The sequence below is a fragment of the Lagenorhynchus albirostris genome, chromosome 21 (assembly GCF_949774975.1).
Source record: "Lagenorhynchus albirostris chromosome 21, mLagAlb1.1, whole genome shotgun sequence".
NCBI classification, from domain to species: domain Eukaryota; kingdom Metazoa; phylum Chordata; class Mammalia; order Artiodactyla; family Delphinidae; genus Lagenorhynchus; species Lagenorhynchus albirostris.
The window spans coordinates 21588817-21616542 of NC_083115.1; the positions used below are offsets into that span (position 1 = coordinate 21588817).

The 27726-nt window shown below is 37.9% G+C and overlaps 2 protein-coding genes across 3 annotated transcripts; one reads left to right on the plus strand and one right to left on the minus strand.

Moving 5' to 3' along the window:
- The first annotated feature begins 2437 nt into the window (after nucleotides 1-2437).
- On the plus strand, nucleotides 2438-24824 carry UFSP2 (UFM1 specific peptidase 2). The gene is given in 13 exon segments (XM_060136436.1): nucleotides 2438-3018; nucleotides 3020-3230; nucleotides 8319-8397; nucleotides 10782-10965; nucleotides 11047-11113; nucleotides 13336-13493; nucleotides 13883-14075; nucleotides 15391-15537; nucleotides 17964-18128; nucleotides 18339-18463; nucleotides 19649-19725; nucleotides 20637-20761; nucleotides 24658-24824. Coding segments are annotated over 13 exon segments (1680 nt in total). The 5' UTR covers nucleotides 2438-2956; the 3' UTR covers nucleotides 24745-24824.
- Nucleotides 24825-24893: 69 nt separating this feature from the next.
- On the minus strand, nucleotides 24894-27708 carry ANKRD37 (ankyrin repeat domain 37). Of its 2 annotated transcripts, XM_060136242.1 has the most exons (5): nucleotides 27434-27680; nucleotides 27077-27229; nucleotides 26119-26210; nucleotides 25381-25584; nucleotides 24894-25129 (listed from the first exon to the last, which is right to left on the minus strand). In XM_060136242.1, coding segments are annotated over exons 1-5 (477 nt in total). In that variant the 5' UTR covers nucleotides 27461-27680; the 3' UTR covers nucleotides 24894-25128. The 2 variants fall into 2 exon arrangements, with proteins under 2 accessions (XP_059992225.1, XP_059992224.1); XM_060136241.1 differs by lacking the exon at nucleotides 24894-25129 and having other exon boundaries at nucleotides 25377-25584; nucleotides 27434-27708.
- Nucleotides 27709-27726: the final 18 nt, after the last annotated feature.

Below are 27726 nucleotides of genomic sequence, written 5' to 3' on the forward strand. Positions count from 1 at the left end.
GGTTCGAATCCGCATCAAGAAAGACGTTAAGAGTGTCTGCGGGAAACGAATGACGCAGTCAACAGAATTTACCGAAATAGAGACTTCTGCTTCCCGCCCCATTATCCATCCGCGAGATGTGGCGTGCTGGTACGCCCCGTGACGTACGTTGCAGGGCATGTTGGGAATTATAGTCGGTCTTCCCAAGCCCCGCCCCCGATGACGCCAGTTCCGGGCTAGCGTCCTGTGCTTGGTCGGCCGTCGGCACCCGTATCAGCTCCACGTACCCGCTGTGGTGAGTACCCGTGCTCGTCCCCCACCCCAGCGTTTCCCCTCAGACTTCACTAGCTGCTACGAGCCTTTATGGCCCTTGAAATAACTGGGTCTGCCGGGGCCCACGGTGGTAGTTGCGAACTCCGTGGTCTGGGCCGTCCTGTCATCGGCCTCTCCCGGTAGGACCAGAGGGAAACTGCCCCACACACCTTGAACCCCTGGCCCCAGCGCAGCCGCCTTTGGATACGCGCTCCCTGCACCTCTACTTGTGCATGCATTTTGAGAACGAGGGAATTATGAGGCATTTTTGAAGGTTTCGAGGAAGGATTGGACCTGGGAAAGATATGAGTGACTTTGCAAATACTGTATTCCCTTAGCTGCTGTGATGTCACACTCCCCTGGTTTCCCTCTTAATTGCTGAAGCAGGTCCTCCAATCCGTATCCTAGATGTGGCGTTCAGTACTTTTCTTTACACCCTGTGCTTTTTCCAAAATTTGTATCTCCAGCTTAGAGATGTATTCTGAGCTCCAGATCCGCATATCTACTGACTGTACCTCCACTTGGATGGCTCATATGTATTTCAGACTCAGCAAGTTCAAAACTGATTCACCATTCCCACCTCCCCTCGTCCCACACCTGCTCTTCCTCCAGTGATCCCCATCTTAGTTCATTGCGCTACCATCCACCCCACTGTTGTTCATGCCAAAACCCTGGACATCATCCTTGACATCGCCCTTTTCTCAACTCCTGAACATCTGTTCACTAATCAAATGCTATGGAATCTACTTCTAAATGGCTGTCAGTCGTCACTATCTCTGACTATCCTTGTCTTTGGCCCCATGAGATCTAACCATCTGCTGTGGTCTCTTAAGTGGTCTTTTAAGCAGGCCTTCACCAATCCGAGCCCTTGCCTGGAATGGGCTTGTCCACCTGCACCCCCATCTTTCCTTTGGAATTGCTCATACTCTTACGTACTTACCCCTCAGATCTCAGTTTAAATATTATTTCTTCAGAAAGGATCTCAATTCAGAAGTGTGAGGAGATTCTAGTGCATTCTCATAAGATCTCTTATGGAACTTTCACAACAACCCTGTGAAGTTGTATATTTTTCCAGTTTTACAGAAGAGAAGACAGACTTGAGTGATTAGTTACAAGGTCACACAGAAAGTAACAGTTAATTGTTGCTCTTGCCTGTCTTTATAACTCTTATCTTCAGTATTTTTCAGTGCCATTAAATATTTTTTATTCAAAGAGGTGCATAGTATTTAACTGACTTATTTACTTAACAGACTTGTTATTGATAGCTATTTAAGTGGGGTTTTTTGTTTGTTTGTTTGCTTTTTGCTATGATGAATAACAGTATGATAAGTGGGTAACATTCAAGCTAAATTTGTCTGAACTTTCTTGATTATTTCTTTAGGATAAATTCCAAGAAGTATAATTGGGAAAAAGGGCATGGCCTTTCAACAAGTTACAATTTATGGAAAATAAAAGCAGTCACCCTTAAAGAAATGTGACAAGGGGGCTTCCCTGGCGGTCCAGTGGTTAAGACTCCTCGCCCAATGCAGGGGGCACGGGTTCGATCCCTGGTTGGGGAAGAACCCGCATGCCGCGTGGCACAGCTAAAAAAAAAAAAAATGTGACAAGGATTTGTAAATGAGAAAAATAATAATGATACCTACTTTGTAATGTTCTGAGGATCAAAGTAAATATATGTCCAATCATTTAGCATAGTGCCTTTTACATTTTAAGGGCTCAGTAAATGTTAATACTTACTCATTTATTTCAAAATAGGGTTCTTACTGTGTAGTATGGTTCTTCAGCCTGTTTGGGACATATTTTGAGTATCTGATGAAATCTTTGAAACCCCTTCCTCCTTCCCACTCCTCTCCCCCAGCAAAATGATATATGTCTTTGTCATATGTCAACTACCTGCAATGTATGGACCCAAATTAAGAACTGCTAATAGATTCCACTTTACTAGTGCTTTTTTCCCCATTTATAAGTTGCAAGCATTTTCCTATGGCATTAAATATTCTTATAAAGCATTATTTTTCATTACTGTATAATACTCATAATTATTTAATCAGTCTCCTCTTGTTGACAGGTTAACATCTGTATACGCTAATCTTTGTATGTTTTGCAAATTTCCTTAGAAATTAAATTTCTAAATGCAGAATTACTAGGCCAAGAATGTGAATATAAGGCTTTTTTTTTAATTTTTTGCATTTTGTTTTATTTATTTTTTTATACAGCAGGTCCTTCTTAGTCATCAGTTTTATACACATCAGTGTATACACGTCAATCCCAATCGCCCAATTCATCCCACCACCATCCCCACCTCCCTGCCGCTTTCCCCCCTTGGTGTGCATTCGTTTGTTCTCTACATCTGTGTCTCAATTTATGCCTTGCAAACCGGTTCATCTGTACCATTTTTCTAGGTTCCACATACATGCGTTAATATACAATACTTGTTTTTCTCTTTCTGACTTACTTCACTCTGTATGACAGTCTCTAGATCCATCTACGTCTCAACAAATGACCCAGTTCGTTCCTTTTTATGACTGAGTAATATTCCATTATATATATGTACCACATGTTCTTTATCCATTCATCTGTTGATGGGCATTTAGGTTGCTTCCATCACCTGGCTATCGTAAATAGTGCTGCAGTGAACATTGGGGTGCATGTGTCTTTTTGAATTATGGTTTTCTCTGGGTATATGCCCAGTAGTGGAATGGCTGGATCATATGGTAATTTTTTTTTTATTTTTTTTTTATTTTGCTGTATGCGGGCCTCTTACTGCTGTGGCCTCTCCCGTCGTGGAGCACAGGCTCCGGACGCGCAGGCTCAGCGGCCATGGCTCACGGGTCCAGCCGCTCTGTGGCATGTGGGATCTTCCCAGACCGGGGCACGAACCTGTGTCCCCTGCGTTGGCAGGCAGACTCTCAACCACTGCGTCACCAGGGAAGCCCATGGTAATTTTATTTTTAGTTTTTTAAGGAACCTCCATACTGTTCTCCATAGTGGCTGTATCAATTTACATTCCCACCAACAGTGCAAGGGTGTTCCCTTTTCTCCACACCCTCTCCAGCATTTGTTGTTTGTAGATTTTCTGATGATGCCCATTCTAACTGCTGTGAGGTGATACCTCATTGTAGTTTTGATTTGCATTTCTCTAATAATTAGTGATGTTGAGTAGCTTTTCATTTGCTTCTTGGCCATCTGTATGTCTTCTTTGGAGAAATGTCTGTTTAGGTCTTCAGCCCATTTTTGGATTGGGTTGTTTGTTTTTTTAATATTGAGTTGTATGAGCTGTTTATATATTTTGGAGATTAATCCTTTGTCCGTTGATTCGTTTGCAAATATTTTCTCCCATTCTGAGTGTTGTCTTTTTGTCTTGTTTATGGTTTCCTTTGCTGTGCAAAAGCTTTGAAGTTTCATTAGGTCCCATTTGTTTATTTTTGTTTTTATTTCCATTACTCTAGGAGGTGGATCAAAAAAGATCTTGCTGTGATTTATGTCAAAGAGTGTTCTTCCTATGTTTTCCTCTAAAAGATTTATAGTGTCCGGTCTTACATTTAGGTCTCTAATCCATTTTGAGTTTATTTTTGTTATGGTGTTAAGGAGTGTTCTAATTTCATTCTTTTACATGTAGCTGTCCAGTTTTCCCAGCACCACTTATTGAAGAGACTGTCTTTTCTCCATTGTCTATCCATGCCTCCTTTGTTATAGATTAGTTGACCATAGGTGTGTGGGTTTATCTCTGGGCTTTCTATCTTGTTCCATTGATCTGTGTTTCTGTTTTTGTGCCAGTACCATATTGTCTTGATTACTGTAGCTTTGTAGTATAGTCTGAAGTCAGGGAGTCTGGTTCCTCCAGCTCCGTTTTTTTCCCGCAAGAATGCTTTGGCTATTCAGGATCTTTTGTGTCTCCATACAAATTTTAAGATTTTTTGTTCTACTTCTGTAAAAAATGCCATTGGTAATTTGATAGGGATTGCATTCAATCTGTAGATTGCTTTGGGTAGTATAGTCATTTTCACAATATTGATTCTTCCAGTCCAAGAACATGGTATATCTTTGTATCATCTTTAATTTCTTTCATCAGTGTCTTATAATTTTCTGCATACAGGTCTTTTGTCTCCCTAGGTAAGTTTATACCTAGGTATTTTATTCTTTTTGTTGCAGTGGTAAATGGGAGTGTTTCCTTAATTTCTCTTTCAGGTTTTTCATCATTAGTGTATAAGAATGCAAGAGATTTCTGTGCATTAATTTTGTATCCTGCAACTTTACCAAATTCATTGATTAGCTCTAGTAGTTTTCTGGTAGTATCTTTAGGATTCTCTATGTATAGTATCATATCATCTGCAAACAGTGACAGTTTTACTTCTTCTTTTCCAATTTGTATTCCTTTTATTTTTTTCTTGTCTGATTGCCATGGCTACGACTTCCAAAACTATGTTGAATAACAGTGGTGAGAGTGGACATCCTTGTCTTGTTCCTGATCTTAGAAGAAATGCTTTCAGTTTTTCACCATTGAGAATGATGTTTGCTGTGGGTTTGTCGTATATTGCCTTTATTATGTTGAGGTAGGTTCCCTCTATGCCCACTTCCTGGAAAGTTTTTTTCATAAATGGGTGTTGAATTTTGTCAAAAGCTTTTTCTGCATCTGTTGAGATGATCATATGGTTTTTAGTCTTCAGTTTGTTAATATGGTGTATCACATTGATTGATTTGCATACATTGAAGAATCCTTGCATCCCTGGGATAAATCCCACTTGATCATGGTGTATGATCCTTTTAATGTATTGTTGGATTCTGTTTGCTGGGGTTTTTTTGAGGATTTTTGCATCTATATTCATCAGTGATATTGGTCTGTAATTTTCGTTTTTTGTAGTATCTTTGTCTGATTTTGGTATCAGGGTGATGGTGGCCTCATAGAATGAGTTTGGGAGTGTTCCTTCCTCTGCAATTTTTTGGAAGAGTTTGAGAAGGATGGGTGTTAGCGCTTCTCTGTTTGATAGAATTCACCTGTGAAGCCATCTGGTCCTGGGCTTTTGTTTGTTGGAAGATTTTAAATCACAGTTTCAATTTCATTACTTGTAATTGGTCTGTTCATATTTTCTATTTCTTCCTGGTTCAGTCTTGGAAGGTTATACCTCTCTAAGAATTTTTCCATTTCTTCCAGATTGTCCATTTTATTGGCATAGAGTTGTTTGTAGTAGTCTCTTAGGGTGCTTTGTATTTCTGCAGTGTCTGTTGTAACTTCTCCTTTTTCATTTCTAATTTTATTGATTTGAGTCCTCTCCCTCTTTTTCTTGATGAGTCTGTCTAAGGGTTTATCAATTTTGTTTATCTTCTCAAAGAACCAGCTTTTAGTTTTATTGATCTTTGCTATTGTTTTCTTTGTTTCTATTTCATTTATTTCTGCTCTGATCTTTATGATTTCTTTCCTTCTGCTAACTTTGGGTTTTGTTTGTTCTTCTTTCTCTAGTTCCTTTAGGTGTAAAGTTAGATTGTTTATTTGGGATTTTTCTTGTTTCTTGAGGTAGGCTTGTATAGCTATAAACTTGTCTCTTAGAATTCCTTTTGCTGCATCCCATAGGTTTTGGATGGTCGTGATTTCATTGTCATTTGTCTCTAGGTATTTTTTGATTTCCTCTTTGATTTCTTCAGTGATCTCTTGGTTATTTAGTAACGTATTGTTTAGCCTCCATGTGTTTGTGTTTTTTACGTTTTTTTCCCTGTAATTCATTTCTAATCTCACAGCATTGTGGTCAGAAAAGATGCTTGTTATTATTTCAATTTTCTTAAATTTACTGAGGCTTGATTTGTGACCCAAGATGTGATCTATCCTGGAGAATGTTCTGTGCGCACTTGAGAAGAAAGTGTAACCTGCTGTTTTTGGATGGAATGTCCTATAAATATCAATTAAATCTATCTGGTCTATTGTGTCATTTAAAGCTTCTGTTTTCTTATTTATTTTCATTGTGAATGATCTGTCTATTGTGTAAGGGAGGTGTTAAAGTCCCCCACTATTATTGTGTTACTGTTGGTTTCCTCTATTATAGCTGTTAGCAATTGCCTTATGTATTGAGGTGCTCCTATGTTGGGTGCATATATATTTATAATTGTTATATCTTCTTCTTGGATTGATCCCTTGATCATTATGTAGTGTTCTTCCTTGTCTCTTGTAACATTCTTTATTTTAAAGTCTATTTTATCTGATATGAGTATTGTTACTCCAGCTTTCTTTTGATTTCCATTTGCATGGAATATCTTTTTCCATCCCCTCACTTTCAGTCTGTATGTGTACCTAGGTCTGAAGTGGGTCTGTTGTAGACAGCATATATATGGGTCTTGTTTTTGTATCCATTCAGCGAGCCTGTTTCTTTTGGTTGGAGCATTTAATCCATTCACATTTAAGGTAATTATCGATATGTATGTTCCTATGACCATTTTCTTAATTGTTTTGGGTTTGTTTTTGTCTCTTGTGTTTCCTACTTAGAGATGTTCTTTCACATTTGTTCCTGAGCTGGTTTGGTGATGCTGAATTCTCTTAGCTTTTGCTTGTCTGTAAAGGTTTTGATTTCTCCATCGAAGCTGAATGAGATCCTTGCCGGGTAGAGTATTGTTGGTTGTAGTTTCTTCCCTTTCATCTCTTTAAATATATCATGTCACTCCCTTCTGGCTTGTAGAGTTTCTGCTGAGGAATCAGCTGTTAACCTTACGGGAGTTCCCTTGTATGTTATTTGTCGTTTTTCCCTTGCTGCTTTCAATAATTTTTCTTTGTCTTTAATTTTTGCCAATTTGATTCTTGTGTGTCTTAGTGTGGTTCTCTTTGGGTTTATCCTGTATGGGACTCTCAGGGCTTCCAGGACTTGGGTGGCTATTTCCTTTCCTATGTTAGCGAAGTTTTCAACTATAATCTCTTCAAATATTTTCTCAGGTCCTTTCTCTCTCTCTTCTGCTTCTGGGACTCCTATAATGCAAATGTTGTTGCGTTTAATGTTGTCCCAGAGGTCTCTTAGGCTGTCTTCATTTCTTTTCCTTCTTTTTTCTTTATTCTGTTCCGTAGCAGTGAATTCCACCATTCTGTCCTCCAGGTCACTTATCCGTTCTTCTGCCTCAGTTATTCTGCTATTGATTCCTTTTAGTGTAGTTTTCATTTCAGTTATTGTATTGTTCATCTCTGTTTGTTTCATCTCTGTAATTCTTCTGTGTCTTTGTTAAACATTTCTTGCATCTTCTCGATCTTTGCCTCCATTCTTTTTCCGAGGTCCTGGATCATCTTCACTATCATTATTCTGAATTCTTTTTCTGGAAGGTTCCCTATCTCCACTTCATTTAGTTCTTTTTCTGGGGTTTTATCTTGTTCGTTCATCTGGTACATAGCCCTCTGCTTTTTCATCTTGTCTATCTTTCTGTGAATGTGGTTTTTGTTCCACAGGCTGCAGGACTGTAGTTCTTCTTGCTTCTGCTCGTGAATATAAGGCTTTTGATTCTTATTGCCATATCACCCTATGAAGAATTCTAAGAGTTTATATTCCCACTGTCAGTGATATATTAGTTTCCTCTCATTGTCTTGACCATCACTTCTTATCATAATTGGGTCAGTGTTTTTGTCCCATTCTTAAACTAGTTATTTTCCATTGATCTTTTCATGTCATTGTTAAACCCCATATTTATTAAAACTGTAATTTAGAAATACTTTCTTAGAGCTGTGGTCCTCAACCTTTCCCGTTAGACTCATTCACATGGAGGACGTTTTAAATATCCTTGTGCCTAGACCCTCCCCAGACCAATTAATCAGAATCTCGGGGGGTGTAGCCCAGGAATCAGTATTTTAAACTTCTCAGGTGATTTCAATGTGGAACAAAGGTTGAGAACCTCTAATTTAGAATTATGGTGTTTTGTTTTTCTCCATAAAACAAGGAATTAACTCATGAAATAGCTTGAAAAATCAAGGTTAATTAATGCCTAAACCTAAATTCAGTTTGATTCTAATTTATATGAGGATGAGTTTTTGTTTTACAATGAAATTTTGGTTTCATTTGTCTTAGGTTATTTCAGAGACTATGGATATACTCTTCAGAATGAGAGGTGGCCTTGATCTAGCTTTTCAGCTAGCTACTCCTAACGGTAGGTCTGCCCAAATACTCTGCTTTTTTATTATAAAGTTGATTAAGAAATATAGTGAGATTCTTACCATTTTGCACATGAAACTGAGAGATAGGATGAATAAACTGTCTAAGGTCATATAGTTAGTAAGTGATATAAATTGGATTTAAACTTAGACACTGTTCCCCACCACCTCTAGCCCATGGGGCTCTCTGTGCACATTAGGAAAAGGTGTCCCCTTACTTAAGCAACTTTACTGCCCTCTCAAAGAAAATATCCCCCATGAGCACAACATAAAGAGGCACCCAGACTTGTACGTTGTAGACTTACAACTGTACATGACCCTGAGTCTCAAGAGCCCACCCTCTTGAATGTCATGTTGTTTAGGAATGCTAGGCAAGCTCTATGGGAGAAAAATCAGCCGTGTTTGTATAAACCAAATTCTGGGATGTCTTCCTGTTTCTGACTACTGCCACGAACGGAGGCAACGAATAACAGAGGAAGAAGATGAAGAGCTGTGTTTGAGATGTGTTTCATTTGCGATGCCACAGTAAGCCAAGTGCCAGCTCCCAACAGGCATTTGGTCATTTGAGCCTGAAACTTAGCAGGGAGTGGTCAGAACTGGAGAGAAGAGAACTTAATATCTCTCAAGGATGCTAGTTAATACCTTGATACTAAATGATACTAAATACTAAAATGAAATCACTCAGGAAAAGCGTGATCAGTGGTGTCAGGAGCCACAAAGAAGTTCAGAAAGATGAGGAATAAGCAGTGTCAGAGTTCCTTGAAGGAGATCACCGGCTGACAATTATTTACTGGCCCTTTGGAAAGAGGGAGTGAAAGCTGAATGTTCTTTCTGACCCATCCCTTCATATTAGACACTTGTTCTCAATCTTGGTCCACATTCGAATCCCCACTTCCAGACCAATTAAAGTCTCTAAGGACAGAGACTCGGGCATCAGTAAGCTTTTCAGGTGACTCTCTAATGTACCATCAAGATGAGAATCATTTTGCAAGGACTAAAGCTCACTTTTAGGCCTATCTTATCAGTAAAGTATTGTTGTTCCTTAATATGTTACTGGTATGGATAAAGCCTTACATTTTACAACTTAATATAAATTGAAGGTATATTTTGCTATGAACTTATCACAAAGTATAACTAATATATTAGTCACCAGATATAATGATGTAATTTCAAATGTAAATAAGGACTACAGATACTTTTTACCTAGTGATTAATGTATTTGAGCTTTTCTTCTGACTTGATAGTATTCCTCCTCCTGTATCAAACTCTTTGAAATACTCTATGAAGGGAATCATTAATGAGGAAATTGAGGGGAAGAAGGTGCTTAACTTAAAGACATCACAATTATTTAGGTACTTTACCTCATGGTCCTTCAGGGATAAACAGAAGGTAATCCAGGAATTATGTTTGTCTTTTGTAGTGCAGCTAAAAATCTTTAAATTTGGCTTTCTGAAACATATCAGGATATCTTTTAATCTGACTTGTTACAAGTAATCTTTTCTCTACCACAATCTCAAGGTGTTTATTTATGAAGATATCAGTGTGATAGTTAAATAAGTATTTTAATCACAAGGTTAACTAGGTTTAGGATTTAGGAGTATAAAGCTAGGACAAGTATTTAAATATTGTCTTCTTCAGATATATCTATTTTATAGTTTTGACTTTGGAATCATGAAAATGTTTTTCATATTAAAAAAATTCTATAAAGTAAAAAGGAAATCCCTGAAAATGAAGTCAGACAAATATCAGGTTGATGACATAGCACACAGAGAAAAAAACTGTGACTTCACAGCACAGTACTTTGTACAGTCTTAGTGGGATATAGTCCAAGGAAGAATGGAACTATAAAGAAATTTAAATTTCATTCAGTAGTTTTATTGCTATAAGTACTAAGGTATTTTGAGAGTAATTGGAATCCTTATACATTGCTGATGGGAATATAAAATGGTGCAGTTTCTTTGGAAAACAGTTTGGCAATTCCTCAAAAAGACAGTTACCGTATGACCCAGCAATTCTTCCTAGGTGATCACCTAAGAGAATTAAAAACGTATGTCCGCACAATGGAATGGGAAATGACCTCTGGTCAGGCCAGGGTTTCTTTGGGGGTGATGAAATGTTCTGGAATTAAATAGTGATGATTTTACACCTTGTCGTATACTAAAAGCAACTGAAATATAAACATGAAACAGTGAATTTTATGGTCTATGAATTTTTTGTCAATTTTTTTTAAAAAAAGGCAAAAAAATGTTTTTATATTATTGAATATAGGGAATGGATATTTGGGGGTCAGTTTTACTGTGCTGTACTTTTGTACGCTTGGAAGCATTCATGTTGAAAAGTTTACAATTTTTCTTATTCTATTTATGTTCTTTTAATTTAGAAATTTTTGTCAAGAAAGCACTAAAACATATGTTGAGTGACCTATCAACCAAGCTTTCTTCAAATGCACTTGTGTTCAGAATCTGCCACAGTTCAGTGTACATATGGCCTAACAGTGACATGAACACCATTCCAGGAGAACTGACTGATAGTTCCACCTGTAAGAACATAATGCGCTTTATTCAGTGAGTATGCTTGAAGATGGCTAGAAGTGTTTTCACAACGTCATTTCGTATGGTAAACATCTTTGTGTATTAAAAATTTAGATTTGGACAGGAAGAAGATACAAAACGAAAATTCATGAGGAAGAAAGACAAAAAGTTGTCAGACATGGTAAGCAAATCACCTGTCTTCTTAGTGATAAAAATGTTCAATCCTTGAATTTGGAGTTGAGTGAGATCTTAGAAATTACTTAACCCAACTTTCTTAATTTTTTTACAGATCAGATTATTCAGGTCCAGAAAAATTAAATGTCTTGCCAGAGGTTATATCTCTGGTGTACATATCTAAACTTTTGTCCCATTATAATATATATCTTAAATGGGTTTTTTGGATGCCTTGTTTGCTCCCACAGAAATAAAACAGCTTGAGTCCGCTTACAAATTATTTTAAAACAAATAAAAAGGCGTCATTCTGAAACATGACAGTGACACATTATGCTATATGAGGTAGTAAATAATAAATGATTTACTTTTCTTCACACTGTTTCGGTTCTGTTGATTTTTGAACCAGTACTATTGAGTACCTGCCACGTGCCACAAACTTTGCCAGATATTGGAGATGAAAAATGGAGCTGCTGCTTCAAGGCAGGAAGTTGTACAAAGTTAGTATACCTTTAGTGTTTTTCCAGACTAGTAAGGAAAATAGAGTGGACGTAAGGTTGGAGATGTGGGCAGGGACCACTCAGGAGAAGCCAAACCAAAACGTAGCTACGGTAATAAAGAGGAGGGAGTGTTTAGGGGATTGAATAGGTTATATCTGGAAACTAATTGGATGTGGGATGACCAGCTTCTTGCTTGGGTAAGATGGAAGATGGGGAAGACATGAGGTCAGTTTCGGTCACATTATGTTTTAGACAGCAGTGAGGAGTCCACATGAGCTGTTAGATTTATAAATGTGGAGTGTGTACAAAAAAACTGTGGGCTGTGGATAAGGATTTGAGAATTACCAGTCATTGGAGCTTGACATTTTGAGGGATACAGGTCAGTTCTTTTGTAGGATGTTCCTCAGTTTGGGTTTGGGTTTGTTTTAGGCTTCCTCGTGATAGATTCATGTGTTCATTGTTGGTAGGAATACCACAGAAGTAATGTGTGTCCTTCTCAGCACGTCATATGAAAGAAGCATATGCTCAGTTTGTTCTTGTATTAGTGATGTTAACTTTGATCATTTAATGTGGTATCTGCCAGTGTTCTCCACGGTGAGGGTACTATTTTTTGCCCTTAAAAGTAGTAAGTATTTTGTGGGAAGATACCTTGAGTTTATATATATATCCTATTCCTCATCAAGTTTTCACCCATCACTTCTAACATCAATTGATAATTTTTGCCAGAATCTAGCATTAATCTGATGGTTGCAAAATAGTGATTTTTCTAAGTCTATCATTTCCTTTTACATTTATTAGACGACATTATACTGTGAGGGGGACATTTTCCATTTCCCTGTTTGTTTATTAACTGCATGGAAGCATGGATTCCTATTTTATGCAAAGAGTTATCTGTTACTGTTACTGTCTTTAGTTATTTTGATGCTTACATTTTCTAAGATTTGGCCAATAGAAACTTCATGCTGGCTCCAGTGTCCTCTTGACACCATATTTTTGAGTACTTGCTACTTTCTTCCACAGGATGTTCCAGACACATCTTGTACTTGCCCTGTTCTAGCTCAGGAATCAGCCATTTCCCCAAGGAACACACACATGTATATATACATACTATACATATATAACACATACATCCATATTTATCTGTGTAAATCATATTATACCTCCAGTTCTACTTCAGCCTCACAGAATTCCTGACCTTTTCCCAGTGAGAAACCTGGCTTCCAGTACTCTTAATACTTTGCTAAATTTGTTTAATATACAGAAATCATTTTCAGAATTGTCTTCCCATACCACTATCAAAATCAAACCTACTAATAGAGTTCAATATTTTTTTATAGTTTTTTATGTCTTTAGACCACAGGTATATAGTCATAATATATGTTTAAAAGTTGCTTCAGTGTGTGGTTATTGTATCTTGTTCATTTGATTTGTTTTGTTTTGAAATTTTTAAATGTATACAAAAGTAGAGAAAATAGTTAAATGAAGCCTGGTGAACCTAACTTTAACGTTTACCAGTACGTGATCAATCTGATTTCACCTTTACTTCCCACTCACTCTCCCCTTCTCCTCAGATTATTTTGAAGCAGGGAAGATTTTTTCTTTAAGCTAAGATTTGTGCTTTTCAATAATTTACTGTAATATAGCTTATATGGTCCTTAAAAAGTCCTTTTACTTACCTTTTATATTATTGTTGGATGTTCTACAAGTTAACTTTTACTGTTTATCTTTATAGCATCAAATAGTAAATATAGATCTTATGCTGGAAATGTCAACCCCTCTGGCAGCTGTAACACCCATCATTGAAAGAGAAAGCGGAGGACACCACTATGTTAATATGACTTTACCAGTCGATGCAGTTGTACCTGTTGCTCCAGAAGAAACGTGGGGAAAGTAGGTATTTTCTAATACTACTGCCACGTTTAAATGAGGACCCTCTCCCAAAGTAATCAGAGCTCATTTTAAATTATCATATAGGCATATTCAGGGTTGTTGTTGTTTTTACTATGATTTACTCTTTGTTTATTATTAAACTAAGAGTCATCTAGTAATTAGATGTTTATTGGAGGAAGTAGAGTAATATGCAAAACCTGTAGGGTTTTCCCTTTATCTACACAGAGGAAATTTAGTTTATTTAACATTTAACTTTGCATTTTTTAGACTTCCTTTAATAAACCTGGTCCAATCGAGGATACATTAGGAATATAGTCACTCGACACTTTCATGTATCATAAACTACTATAACTTCTGTTAATGCACTTGTATATTTTTCCCCCCCTCAGAGTTCGTAAACGTCTGGTTGATGCAATTCATAATCAACTAACTGATATGGAAAAATGCATTTTGAAATACATGAAAGGAACATCTATCGTGGTCCCTGAACCACTGCACTTTTTATTACCAGGGGAAAAAAATCTTGTAACAATTTCATATCCATCAGGAATTCCAGATGATCAGCTGCAGGCCTATAGAAAGGTGAAACCAATTCATTTTTTCTTAAAAAAAAAATACAGCTATCATTCATTTTGTGTTTAATTATGTGTTTCTAATAAATGGACATTGTTTTGTGATTTAATTTTAAAGTGTGGACGCAGACTATTAGCTTTACACCTTATTTAACTTCTGTTCTATAACTTTTTAAAGTATTATTAATAAAAAAATACTTTGCTAAACCATATGTAACATTTTAATTTCATATGTTCAGTGTAGTTCATATGTTATTTTTCTGTAATGAAATTTAGAACTGAAAAGATGCTTACATGCCTGGAGCAGCTGATGAGTGTTATTCCTTTTCTCTTCCGTTACTTCCAGATTTGTGAAAGAGACAAGATTAGAGTCTGAGAAGGGAAATTAGGATTTATGCTGTTTCTAATTAGGATTTATAGTATTACTCCATCCCCCACGTCCCAGGGTTATTTGGGTTTTATTAGAGGCATTTTGAAGAAAACATGATCAGCATTCAAAGAAATGAGATTTCTTGGCAAAATGACTGGTTTGGGAGTACATATTTTTGATGTGTGGCCTTGCCTGGCATCCATCAAATTATACCATGGGACTATCTTCCCAGTTTCTTCTGTCCCTGAAAAGAGATATAACAATGTAACCCTCTGTACCTCTCTGTAAGTGCCAGATGAATTGATTTGCAGAGGCAACAGTTACATAAGCTAGTGATCCCATTCAAACTGCTAGAATACATAGGAAATAGCAGAAGAAGATGTCAGACTTTTCAAAGTAACTATTAACATGTTTTTAACATTCAGGAATATATTGCCTTTTAAACATATATGTGTATTTTTATTCTGATGCCGTATTGGTTGGTTTCATGCCACCAATCTCTATAATTTAATCACTACCCCTTATATTTGTTAAGTACTCTAAGCATGATTTTTAAAAAATATTTTGATATAATTATATCATTGTTAATTATAATTTACTCATTTATGAGGCTGTTTCAAAACCAGTCTTTAGCCTGGATGTATTTTAATAGAGTGTGTTATAGTGAGTAATATTAAATAATCTCAGTTCTCTGACTCTAACGAATTATTATCATTTTTCTACATTCCCTTCCAGTTTCTATCCATATACATAGATAAACAAAAATAAATCATTTTTGGTTTTAGTTTAAATCTCACTTTCTTTGACCTTAGTGAATTAAATCATAAGTGAGTTGGATAACATTTATAACCAATATATAGTAAATTTTCTGTTTTGTATCTAGTTTGAGTTTATTTATTGACTAAATCATTTAACTTTTTTTCTCTTCTTTCCTCTTGATTCTGATTTCATTTAGGAGTTACACAATCTCTTCAATCTGCCTCATGACAGACCTTATTTCAAAAGGTCTAATGCTTATCACTTTCCAGATGAACCATACAAAGATGGTTACATTAGAAATCCACATACTTATCTCAATCCACCTAACATAGAGACTGGTATGGTGAGTTTAGTAATTCTTTATGTGAGTCAATTGATCATAAGTGTCATTAGTTGTTTTTTGTCTGTACCCAGTGGAAGTTGTAAGGATCAATTCATAACGGGTATCATCGTCCCTAAAACATACTTTGCCACCCTTTTCTTTTAATGATCATTGCTTAAGACAGCAGTAATTCACAGTGGTCTAAAAAGGTTAGGAATAGATAGTGTGTAGCACATTTCTCTTACTAAAATTCCATTCCTTAATTTCTTTAAAGGCTTGTCCCATTTGATTTCCATTCTGAACCTGAGAAATCATGCTAATTAAGGGCATATTTCTACACAACTCACACTGCAGGAAAAGGCTAATAAAGCACTACATGTTTCCTGTACACACATACCTAGTTGTAAGGGGTAGATCTTTTCACTAAAGGTAGCTCAGAAAAGGAGTGTGGGGGAAGGGTTCCTCTAAGGATGCATGCAGGCTAGTAAGAGAGGATCTCATGGGCAACCAAGAATAGGAATCGTACAGCTGGGCCTCTTAGAACAAAGCAGCGCTGTGGCTGGCCTCGGTCTCAAGGCGTACTCTCACTCCTTGATGGCATTCCTCAGCTTTCTTTGGGGGTGCTTTTGATCCTAACTGGCCTGTTCCTTCCCTTTACTCTACTTTTCTCAGCCTCGTCTTCTGTTTCCTCATTTTTTCAGCCTGACATAACTTTTCCTACTCTCCCTCAGAGCTGCTCATTGCATGCATTGTTTCAGCTTCATTCCTTGCACTTACTGCCTGATTCACTCTGCACCTCTCAATTCAAATTCCCATAAGAGAAAACTTGATTGGCCCATCTTGTCATGGCATGCATTCAATACCTGCTGAGCCTCCAGGTGCTTTGTAAGGAAATCTTAAGAATTAAAGATGAGTATGGGATACAACGTTGACCCTAGGGCAGTTAGGGGCCTGCTTCCGGTTCTGGCCATCAGCATGCACTTGGGACAGCAGCTTCACCTGCGAGAGCTGTGGGCAGACCAGCTTCGCATAGAACAGCTCTGGCTGGGCATTCACCGTTACATGCATACAAATGAGACTTTAGTCAACATTTCAGTGACATTGAATGATTTCACTTATTTTGCTTATATGGGAGGAAATCTTGAGAGAACTGTTCCTGATTGAAAATCTTGTTCTGTCACAGTCATAGAATCATAGAATAGGAAATACAAAACTTAGAGTCTCTAACAAGCAACATAACTCTTGATAGTTTTCCCGTAGATTATTACATAAATGTTTTCTCTCTCAGATTATATTTGGAACTCTTCTAGGGTAAGCATTATATCATATATTCATTTTTCATTCCTAATAGTTCTTTACTAAGCGCCGGGACACTCAGAAGGTACTGAATAAATACTGATTGTTTTTTGACAATGAAATGGGTTGGTTATCTGTATTGCAAAAATGCAAGAAGCATTTATATATTTCTTAATATTTATTATATGATACTTAATGTGTGCATGTAACATACATGTAAGTTATAAAGCACAGTAAAGAAATCAATATTGGAGAGCTCCCTGCCCCATTTAAGAACTAGGATGTGGCCAGTCTGACTGTGTTCTCCTTCCTATCCACTCCTCTGCCTCCCCGACACCCAGGAGGAACTATTATACTGAGTTTTGGGTTCATCATTCACTTCGCTTTCTTTTAATAGTTTCACCATATATGTATATATTCTCTCAACAGTGTTGCTTTTAGTCTTGCTTGATTTTGAGTTTTACCAAAATGGTGTCATTCTGTGTATAGTCTTCTGCAACTTGCTTTTTCACTCAGTATCATTAGCTAAGATTTATCCATGGTATTGTGTATAACTGTAGTTCAGTTATCTTTATTGCTGGATAATATACCTTGGTATCATTTTTTCCCCCAGGTTGTTTTGCTATTTAGACAACCCTGCTATGAACGTTACTGTACATGTCTCTTGTTACATATATGCAACAATGTCAACAATTTGCTATATTTGCTTCATTTCTCCTTTTTTCCCCTTGAGCCATTTCAAAGAAAATTACAGGCATCATGCTATTTACTCCTAAATACTTCCAGCGCAAATCTCCAAACAATATTAGATTTGCATTCATGATAGTTTGGTTATGATTATTATTTTTTATTCTCTGCTGGATTTAGTTTGCTAATATTTTATTAAGATTGTTGCGTCTGTGTTGATGAATGATATTGTCTTATAATTTTCTTTTCTCATACTGTTCTTACTTTACTTTTGTATCAGTAGTATACTGGCTCATTGAAAGAGTTGGGGAGTATTTCCTCTTCTTTAAAAAATTTTTTATAAGGAACTAAATAAAGTAAGTCTAGCTCCAGGAATAGTAAAATGACTCGGTATGTGTATGTGTAATATAATATATACATCTATCTTAAGTTAATATTTTACTATGTTTCTTCTTTTTATATAGATTTCTGTAGTCCAGGGCATATATGGTTACCATCATTATATGCAGGATCGGATCGATGACAATGGCTGGGGCTGTGCTTATCGGTCTCTGCAGACTATCTGCTCTTGGTTCAAACACCAGGGATACACAGAGAGATCCATTCCAACACACAGAGAAATTCAGCAGGTACAGAACATGCCATTTTGAATTGTAATCAGTTGGATGTTTCATTAACCCTTAATACACCATTAATAATTATTCCTACCTCATGGTGCAGACTTATTTCTGTTTTGAAGAAAAAAAGTATAAATACTGGTAATCAGGGAAAATGCCCTAAACGTAATTTTTAATAGCTGTCTTGTGTATGGATCTTTTTGTATTTTTAAATACACAAAGGCTCTAGTTGATGCTGGGGACAAACCAGCAACATTTGTCGGATCACGGCAGTGGATTGGATCTATCGAGGTGCAGCTGGTACTGAACCATTTGATTGGTATAACTTCAAAAATACTTTTTGTCAGGTAAGGACACTTTAAGAAATCTGAGAAATCATTTCAAAGAGAATTTGTCATTTTTATTAAAAGAAAAAGTGCATTTTCCCCCACATTTGTTGTCACTCTTTTCTCTTCCTCCACATTGCCTCCTTGCTTTATAAATCTCATTTTTCTAGCCCTAAATTTTTTTGTTATTTTTTAGAAGATATTTGAGTTTATGAGTGAACTTTGTGGTATCTGCTTATATGCTCTAGGCCTAATCTTAGTCTGGAAGAGGAAAACTTGCAAATATGTCAGTTTTGAGTAGAGTTACAGAAAGTCTAGTTTTTTTGTTTTGTTTTTATTTAGTTTTTTATTTTATTTTTTGGCTGTGTTGGGTCTTCATTGCTGTGCTTGGGCTTTCTCTAGTTGTGGTAAGCGGGGGCTACTCTTCATTGCAGTGCCTGGGCTTCTCATTGCGGTGGCTTCTCTTGTTGTGGAGCACGGGCTCGAGGCGCACGGGCTTCAGTACTTGCAGCACGTGGGCTCAGTAGTTGCGGTGCGCGGGCTCTAGGGAGCACAGGCTCAGTAGTTGTGGCGCACAGGCTTAGTGGCTCCGCGGCATGTGGGATCTTCCCAGACTAGGGATCGAACCCATGTCCCGTGCATTGACAGGCAGATTCTTAACCACTGCACCACCAGGGAAGTCCCCAGAAAGTCTAGTTTTTTAACGCTTAAGGCAGAGACATCTTGAAAGGAAAAAATCAAATGTTGATCTATGACTGACCTTTTTGTTTATCTCCTACTCTTTTTCTTCCTAAGATTTTAATAAATTAATAATGTGTCCAAATAATACATTCATTTTATCTTTTCCAATATATTTTAATCACAACTCTAGTATTAAAATATGAGCAAGTATTAATATAAGATTGATATCTATGACCATCACTAGCTTACTCCTTATTTATGAGCTTATGTTTTCAATACATTTTCTATTACAACAACCTTGCTAACTATAGTGTTATTATTTTTATTGTCCAAGTACTTTAATATCTCTGATTTCACAATTGCAGTTTGGATTGGCTGTGGAAATCAGTGCTAACAAATAAGTGATAGATTAAGTAGTGAAGCGTATGGTGATTAAAAAGTGAGTTTTGGCACAGCAAAACATTATTCATATATTCCCAACTATCTTAGAAATAGTTCATCTGATAGAAAATGGTTTCTTTCTAGCCAAGGTTCTGAAATGGCCTCTCAGGGACGGGAACTGGTTAATCATTTCCAGAGTGAAGGAACGCCAGTAATGATTGGTAAGGTGTTTGGATATCTCGGGTTCTTTTGGTAGAGTGGAGAGTATGTGAAACTTATGGTTAATAAAAATATGTAATGGCATATAAAATCAGTCATTTTTAAACACATTAAAATTAGCTTTTACATCATGCATACTTCCTCTGGATATTATTTTAAAATTTCCAAGGCCAGGAGGAAAGTTACAAAAAAGATAATAACCAGAAGTAGTAAAGGCTAAGAAGAGAAATGATAACTGTGTTCAAATACTTGAAGAGTTGACAGCAGAATGGAAAAGAGGCAGTGGTCACTGAGCTGAGCATTGTAAGTCATGGCTAGCACTAACTTGGCTGGCTGTGTGACATTATGCAAATTGCTTAACCTCTCGGGCTTTATTTGTAAAATAAGAGGATTGGATTAGCTAATCTAAAGATTCACGATTCTGTGAGAAATAAGACTTGTCCTGTGATGACAGAAGGCAAGGTAAGACTGGTGTGTAAGAAATGCGGGTAGGCAGATTTCAGCAAAATACAGAAAGTATTCAAAGAGTAGCTGGGCAGCACCATCGGAGGTACTCAGAGCAGAGGCAGCATTGCCCAGCTGCTGAGAGGGGTACCAACAGCAGTGATTGTTACTCCGTTGGGTGGAGTTTAGACCGTCTGTGGCCCTTTTTAAATCCAGTCTAGGTAATTCCATGGATATTGCAGTGAAATATAAACCTAATATGATTATAGATACAATTGTTTCTTTTCTGTCTTAAAGATGTGATTTTATCTTTTCAGAGTATATTTGACATTGTGTCATTTACAGTGTATGCCAGTTGATTTTAATGCTGTTAGATCAATTAATAGGCAAAATAATCTTTTTAAATTGAAATTGAATGGGAAGTTGAGATTAATATATGCCCTCTCATTTCATATTTCCTCTTCAATAGGGGGAGGAGTTTTGGCCCACACAATACTAGGAGTTGCATGGAATGAGATTACAGGACAGATAAAATTTCTGATTTTAGATCCGCATTATACAGGCGCTGAAGATCTACAAGTTATTTTAGAAAAGGTAAGTGTCTGTTTAACACAAATTTAGATACAAGGCAAAGAACCCAGAACCAAAGGATAGAAAACTGGCAGCTAACAGAAAGATGGATTATGAACTGAGGGCAGGGGTCCTCACTGTAAGGAGGGATTCTAAGGCTGTGATGAGTAACTGTCTCTCTAGATACAGAGGACAAGGGGGAACTAAAGTAAATTGTGAAAGACAAAATTTAGCTTAGATTTATCAAGACTTTCTCAGTTATTAAACTTAATAGAATGCGAAACTCATAAATATATTCCTCTGGAGACTTACAGCTTTGCATAAATATAAATATAGTGAGATATATCAATGCCTTGAAATAGAGTGGAGTATATAACCTTTATAATTTTAGAATTAACCAGAAATTAGTTAGGCAGTATGCTGGACATTATGGAGGCTTGACTGCCTTTAATTTATTTACATATAACTTCATCTCACTCTATGAAGGAGTTATATTTGAAACAGATTTAAGAGTATTTGTTGATGCTTAAACTACCAGCTAAAGAAGGTATAAATTTAAGTTAATATATAGGCAACTAATTCAGACTTAGTACTGAGTTTTCATGAGAAATTAGTACTAAATTTTCATGAAACTCAGTACTAAATCTTTAGGAGGGAAGTGTTATAAGACATAATTAACCTGAGTTTTAAATAAGTTTTATATTCTTTGCCAAATATATTAAAATTACAAAGAATGCATACAGCCTTTCCAGCTATAAGCCAATGAATATATCCTATCCACTACCCTTCATTTTTGTCATGTTGTCACTTAAGTCAATATCATTAGTACCCATAAAAAGGTTTCTCTGCTCTTTTTTTTTTTTTGGCTGCGTTGGGTCTTGGAGCTCACAAGGCTGCTCCTGTAGAGGCATCACTTACAGACAGTGAAAGGAAAGCAGGGCATGTTCCAGGAGCTGTGGCAGTTTTAACGTGATTAGAGTTGGTGAAGCGGTGTGGCTGATAGCTGGAGGGACAGGCAGGAGGTGAATCGGGGATGGGTGCCGGGAGCCAGGCAGAGGAGCCAGGCATTCAGATTTTATCTTAAAGGCAGTGAGACGCCTTAGGATTTTAATGAGAGGCATAATACAGATAAGAAAATTACTTCTTTTTGGCTGGCTTGATGGACTTTGGACTAAATGGAATTATTTAGGTAGGGTTTTCTGATGCAATTAGATAGAGTAGGGCATTGTCCCTGCTTGCCTTCTCTGAGAACTGCACTCTCCTTTGCTAGTTTTTTTTTTTTTTTTAAGCATTAACTTGAGATGTCTGTTTTTTGTGATTAGCAATAATCTTTTTTTTTTTTTAATTATTTTATTTTTGGCTGCCTTGGGTTTTCATTGTTACATGCAGGCTTTCTGTAGTTGCAGTGAGCGAGGGCTACTCTTCATTGCAGTGGGCGGGCTTCTCATTGCAGTGGCTTCTCTTGTTGCGGAGCACAGGCTCTAGGTGTGTGGGCTTCAGTAGTTGTGGCTCATGGGCTCTAGAGCGCAGGCTCAGTAGTTGTGGCGCACGGGCTTAGTTGTTCCGCCGCATGTGGGATCTTCCCAGACCAGGGCTCGAACCTGTGTCCCCTGCCTTGGCAGGCGGATTCTTAATCACTGCACCACCAGAGAAGCCCTCCTTTGCTAGTTATATTTCTGTAGAACTTTATAATAGCAACAACCCTTTGCTCTCTTCACACAGGCAAGAAACCTTGAGGCCAAGGCCGGGCCATCAGTAGAAGTGCTGTTGACTCTCACATGACTCAAGAATCTAAGGCACTGTCTTATTAGTCCATCCCGGCTACTCTAACAGAATACCATAGACTGGGTGGCTTATAACAACGAATTTATTTCTCACAGTTCCGGAGGCTGGGGAATCCAGGATCAAAGTGCTGGCCAATTTGGTGGGTGGTGAGGCCCACTTTCTAGTTCAAAGATGGTAGTTTTTTTCACTGTCCTCACATGGTGGAAGGGATGAGGGAGCTCTCTGGGCCCTCTTTTAATGAGGGCACTAATCCCATTTGTGAGGGCTCTACCCTCATAACCCAGTCACCTCCAAATACCATCACATTGGGGATTAGGGTTCAACATATGAATCTTGGACACATTCAGTCTATGGCAGGGGCCAGAGGGCCATTTGCACCTCTGCCTGACCTCTGTTTACCCACTTGGGGAGCTTTCCTGTTTGAAGTTCCCAAGCCAGTCACCTCAAAGGAAAGAAGTCTGGCTCCCCTACTGACTCCCCCAGTTTCTGGTTTGGGTACCCTCTCTACCTACCTCTCTGGGGAACAATTTGAGTCTGGTTACCTGGAGATGGCCCACATGTGTGAAAAGACCACAGAAAGATTAAAACAGAGAAAGTATAAGCCTTGTTTCTATTTATTATTAAGAAAACAGATTTTAGGACATGAAATTCATTAGAGAAAGTTTTGCTGAAAAAAATGAGATGATAAAAAAAAGTTTGTTTATGTAAAGAAACAGTTCTCAACGATAATAAACCAAACTTAATGGTGGTTACCTGTGGAGGGGGGGCAGGACTGGTGGAGGATTTTTTTTAATTTTTACTTTTCACCTCATTTGAACTTTATATGTATCTTTATTTCTGCAACAGAAGAATAAAAATGAAAAACCTAGTGCTTCCCTGGTGGCACAGCAGTTAAGAATCTGCCTGCCAATGCAGGGGACACGGGTTCAAGCCCTGGTCAGGGAGGATCCCACATGCCGTGGAGCAACTAAGCCCGTGTACCACAACTACCGAGCCCGTGCTCTAGAGCCCACGAGCCACAACTACTGAAGCCCGCATGCCTAGAGCCCATGCTCCACAACAAGAGAAGCCACCGCAATGAGAAGCCCGCGCACCACAACAAAGAGTAGCCCCTGCTCGCCACAACTAGCGAAAGCCCATGTGCAGCAACGAAGACCCAATGCAGCCCAAAATAAAACAAGTAAATTTATTAAAAAAAGAAAAAAAAAGAAAAACCTAAAGAGCATCTCTACTCAACCCTCCCACCTCCACACTGAAAAACAGACTAACACACCATCTTCTCCTGTAGGAACTATGACCTTTGACTTCAGGTCGCTGCCAGAATGCCCAGCAGCTTCCCAGTTAGGTAGGGTAAGGGGTAAAACTACTACCTGTCACTCACATGGTGGCATTTTGAATCCTCACTAGTTTCCTCACAAGTATTTGCAAACAAAGCATTTCATTTCAGAATGATGTAACACAGACAAGTCGTGAGCTGGGTCTTTAAGAAAATATTGATAAATCAATGGCCTTAGAAGAAATTTGATAAACTTCTATTCACAATGAGATTTTGTTCGAAAGCAATTTTCTCTGCTGGGGAAAAGGATTAATACTGACATAAAATTGCAAAGTGGCATGATTACAGCCTGAGGAAAACGAAGGGCATAGAATGCAACTCCAAGGGCAATCTCAGATTTCTCACTGCCACGTATCACTGCTGAGACGCCACTGCTGGGAAATCGGGATCAAGGCAGTGGCCAGTTTGGTGGCTCCCCACTTTCTAGTTCAGTCTTTTTCACTGTCTGTAGTCTTGTTATGGACAGATGCCAGTTAAACTATCACATGCCATCGACTGCCAGAATTATAAAACTATGCATCTTAAAATCAATAAAATGTGGTACTGAGTAACAGTACCATAATGAAGCTTTTCATTTTTAATGATTCCTATGATTAAATATCATAGAATTCTGTCTGAAATGGAACCAAATAAGCTACTTTTCTATGCTTTACAGGAACTCAAATATTTGAATTACATAGGTATTTAGAGCCTTATTCCAAGACCCTGCTGACAGAGCAGGATTGTAAAATGTTACAGTTTCAATCATGTAGCCCTATAACTTTGTAAAAGGTTTTCCTTTCCCTTCTCCCAAATCTAGGGCTGGTGTGGATGGAAGGGTCCAGACTTTTGGAACAGCGATGCTTACTATAACTTATGTCTTCCTCAGCGACCAAATACTATTTAAAATATCTTGGACTCAAAGACTGTAGTAAAGTTGTACTTTATAAATTTGTCGATAAAGAATAAATTTAATTTCAAATTGAATCCTGGGTGTAGTTTGATGGTTTCTATGATTTTTTTGTAAAGGTTGTAAATATTACACAAAGAAAAGAATTTATTCTTTAGACACTCCTTTAATAAATTAAAAGACAAAGCATGCACAACCAGAATGTTACAGGCATATAAATACATGTATTCTTGAATGTTATCTTCACTTAGAAGAAAGTTTTCCTCCTTCTTAGAAGGTGTTTAGACACACTTGATGAGCCAAAAGCCATAGCTTGTAGCTGAGCAGTAGATCTGCGTGAAGTGAAGACCTTCTCCACACCTCTTCATAACCAATACGACATCTGTTGTTAAAAAACATATGAACATGAAAAACTTTTTTTAAAAAGGTTTCCTTCCCAATCTTCCACCATGCAGGACAATTTTTGGTCTCTAGAATCTAGTAGTAGTTACTACAACCAGTATTAAAATGTGTTAATGAGAATGAAAAGTTATACTAGAAATAAGACTGCCAATATTTAAATGAAACAATAAATTCTGTGCTAAATAAGAGATCCTTGAGGGAGGAAGAAAGAAGAAACTATGAATTTCTTACCAACACTTCCTTTTCCCATTTGTATCTTCTTTACTTCCAAAACTTCGTTTCTGTCTGAGCACTGGAACACAATGATCTTTATTGGATTGTTCACTTGGTTTTATTGTCTGCATACATTTAATTGTTGTAAGAAACTTGCCACATTCTGGAAATCCACATGACCAAGCAAGATCTTCAGCTGTTTGCCCATTCTTATTACATAAACTGAATTTGAGACAAAAAATTAGTTAAGTAAAAGTTGACAGTAGTTTAGCCTTTTTTTATATCTTCCTAACAAAGGCGCTTTGGGCTCATACAGATGTTGGTTGCAGAATAGAAGAGGTAAAGGAAGCATAGAGGAATTCCATTTTTGCTCACTATTTATCCTCAATGGCTAGCACAGAGTACAGCACAGAGTGGGCATTTTATTTTTGCACGAATGAAGGAGTATTCTTTGTTCACTACAATGAGTTAAGTACGCAAAGGAAGTCAGTGAGAACTTCTATAGAATGGCTTTTCTAAACCAAAACGAAGATGTAACACTGCCATGACAGATGAATAGAACTGTATCTCTCATTGCTTAGGATCCATTTTTTATTTATTCAAATTAAATACATAGTATTAGATGTCATTAACAGCCTAAGTTAACATTTAAACGTTAACATTATCAACGGCAAGCATCATGTAATTAAGCTGTAGGAGTCTGATTAGTTTAATCCAAGAAAATATAAAATTTGAAGCCACTGATTTCATACTTACTCAATTTGGGCATCACTGGCTACAAGCAGGCTGAGGCATTCCATGCTTCCAACTTTTGCTGCCTTGTGTAGTGGAGCTTCTCCAAAAACATCCTTACAGACAAAATAGCACATTTTAGTCTCTCCCCGAAACACTCTAGTGGAAGTTGGTGGGTGAAGTCTATTGTTTGAGGAAGCTATTTGAGGAAGCGGGGTTAGAAATGCATTGTACTGGACCGAATTTTTTAATTCTTTTTTTAAAATAAAATTCACTTGGTGCCCTATTAAATACAAAGTTGTCATTAATAAAAATATGTGCAGCCACAGCTACAAACATACATTAAGTTTTAAGTGAATAAAAGCAAACTACAATCCTACAGAAGTAAAAAAATTACAATTTAAAATTCACCATACTTTAATGTTCAATGAAGATGCAAACTACCCTAAGAAAGTTCTGTAAGGAATTGTATTGGTTGTGAGCATGCCTCACAAGTATTGCTATCCTGAGACTTTTAATTTGGTAATGGAGCAATTGTTCCTTTGGAAATGAACTGTAGATCTTGGAAATGCTGTCCCACGTAGTAGCCAGCAACCATATATCCAGCTAATGAGCACCTGAAATGTGGCTAGTCTGAATTGAAATGTGCTGTAAATGTAAAATACACAGCAGATGGAGAAGACACATGAAAAGAAAATGTAAAATATCAGTAATGTTTTATATTGATTACATATGAAATGATAATATTTTGGATTAATTGGGTTAGGTTACTAAAATTTTCATGTTTCGTTTTACTTCATTAATGTGGCTACTAGAAAATCTTAACATACGTGTCTCACATTATATTTCTATTGGACATCGCTGCGACAGTCATGTTTCTAATAATTGAAACGACTGAATATCTCGGCGTCTAAGAAGTGTTTGTGTGGATTTGGGGTGGAGGGGGAGGGTTGCACACGGCAACAATCAGTTACCTAGTTACCTGTTGGTTGAGGTCAGCGCCGGTCTGCAGCTGCCAGAGAAGAAAGCAAGCAAGGCCGCCACCTGCGGCCAAGTGGACAGGCGACTGCTCGCAGGGATCCGGGGGTGCGTTGACGGAGGCCCCGGTCTCCAGCAGATGCCTCAGACTATCCACCTGCGAGAAAAGAACAGCTCCAGCACCGCCTCGCCTTTGTCAAGGCTCATGCCCTCCCTGGATTGAACATCTTCCTCCACTCCAAAAACCTTCCAACTCTGAAGAGGCTTGACTTGGCAACGCCAAGTGGTCAGTAAGCCATCACCCTAGCCAGCCCTCCCTATTAGACTTAAGCCTGCAGGGCAAAAGCAGCCTGAGTCTCACCTCGGGGTTGCAATCGAGCAACAGCATCTCCCACCTAAAGTAGAGGACTGGAGTGCTTGGGAGAGCAGAGCGGTGAGGCGCTCGCTGCAGACAAACAGGTAAGAGAGCACAAGCCGCCCACGAGCAGGAGAATTTAAAGATCCCCAGGGCCAGCGGGCCGGCCCCTCCCCGCCGCGCCACAGCTCTGGCTGCGCCCCAGCAGCCCAACCCTGGGCTGCCGGCGTTTCTCCGCCCAGCTGCAGCCGCACGTACACAAACACTGACACGTGCAACCGGGAACCCAGAAAGGCTGG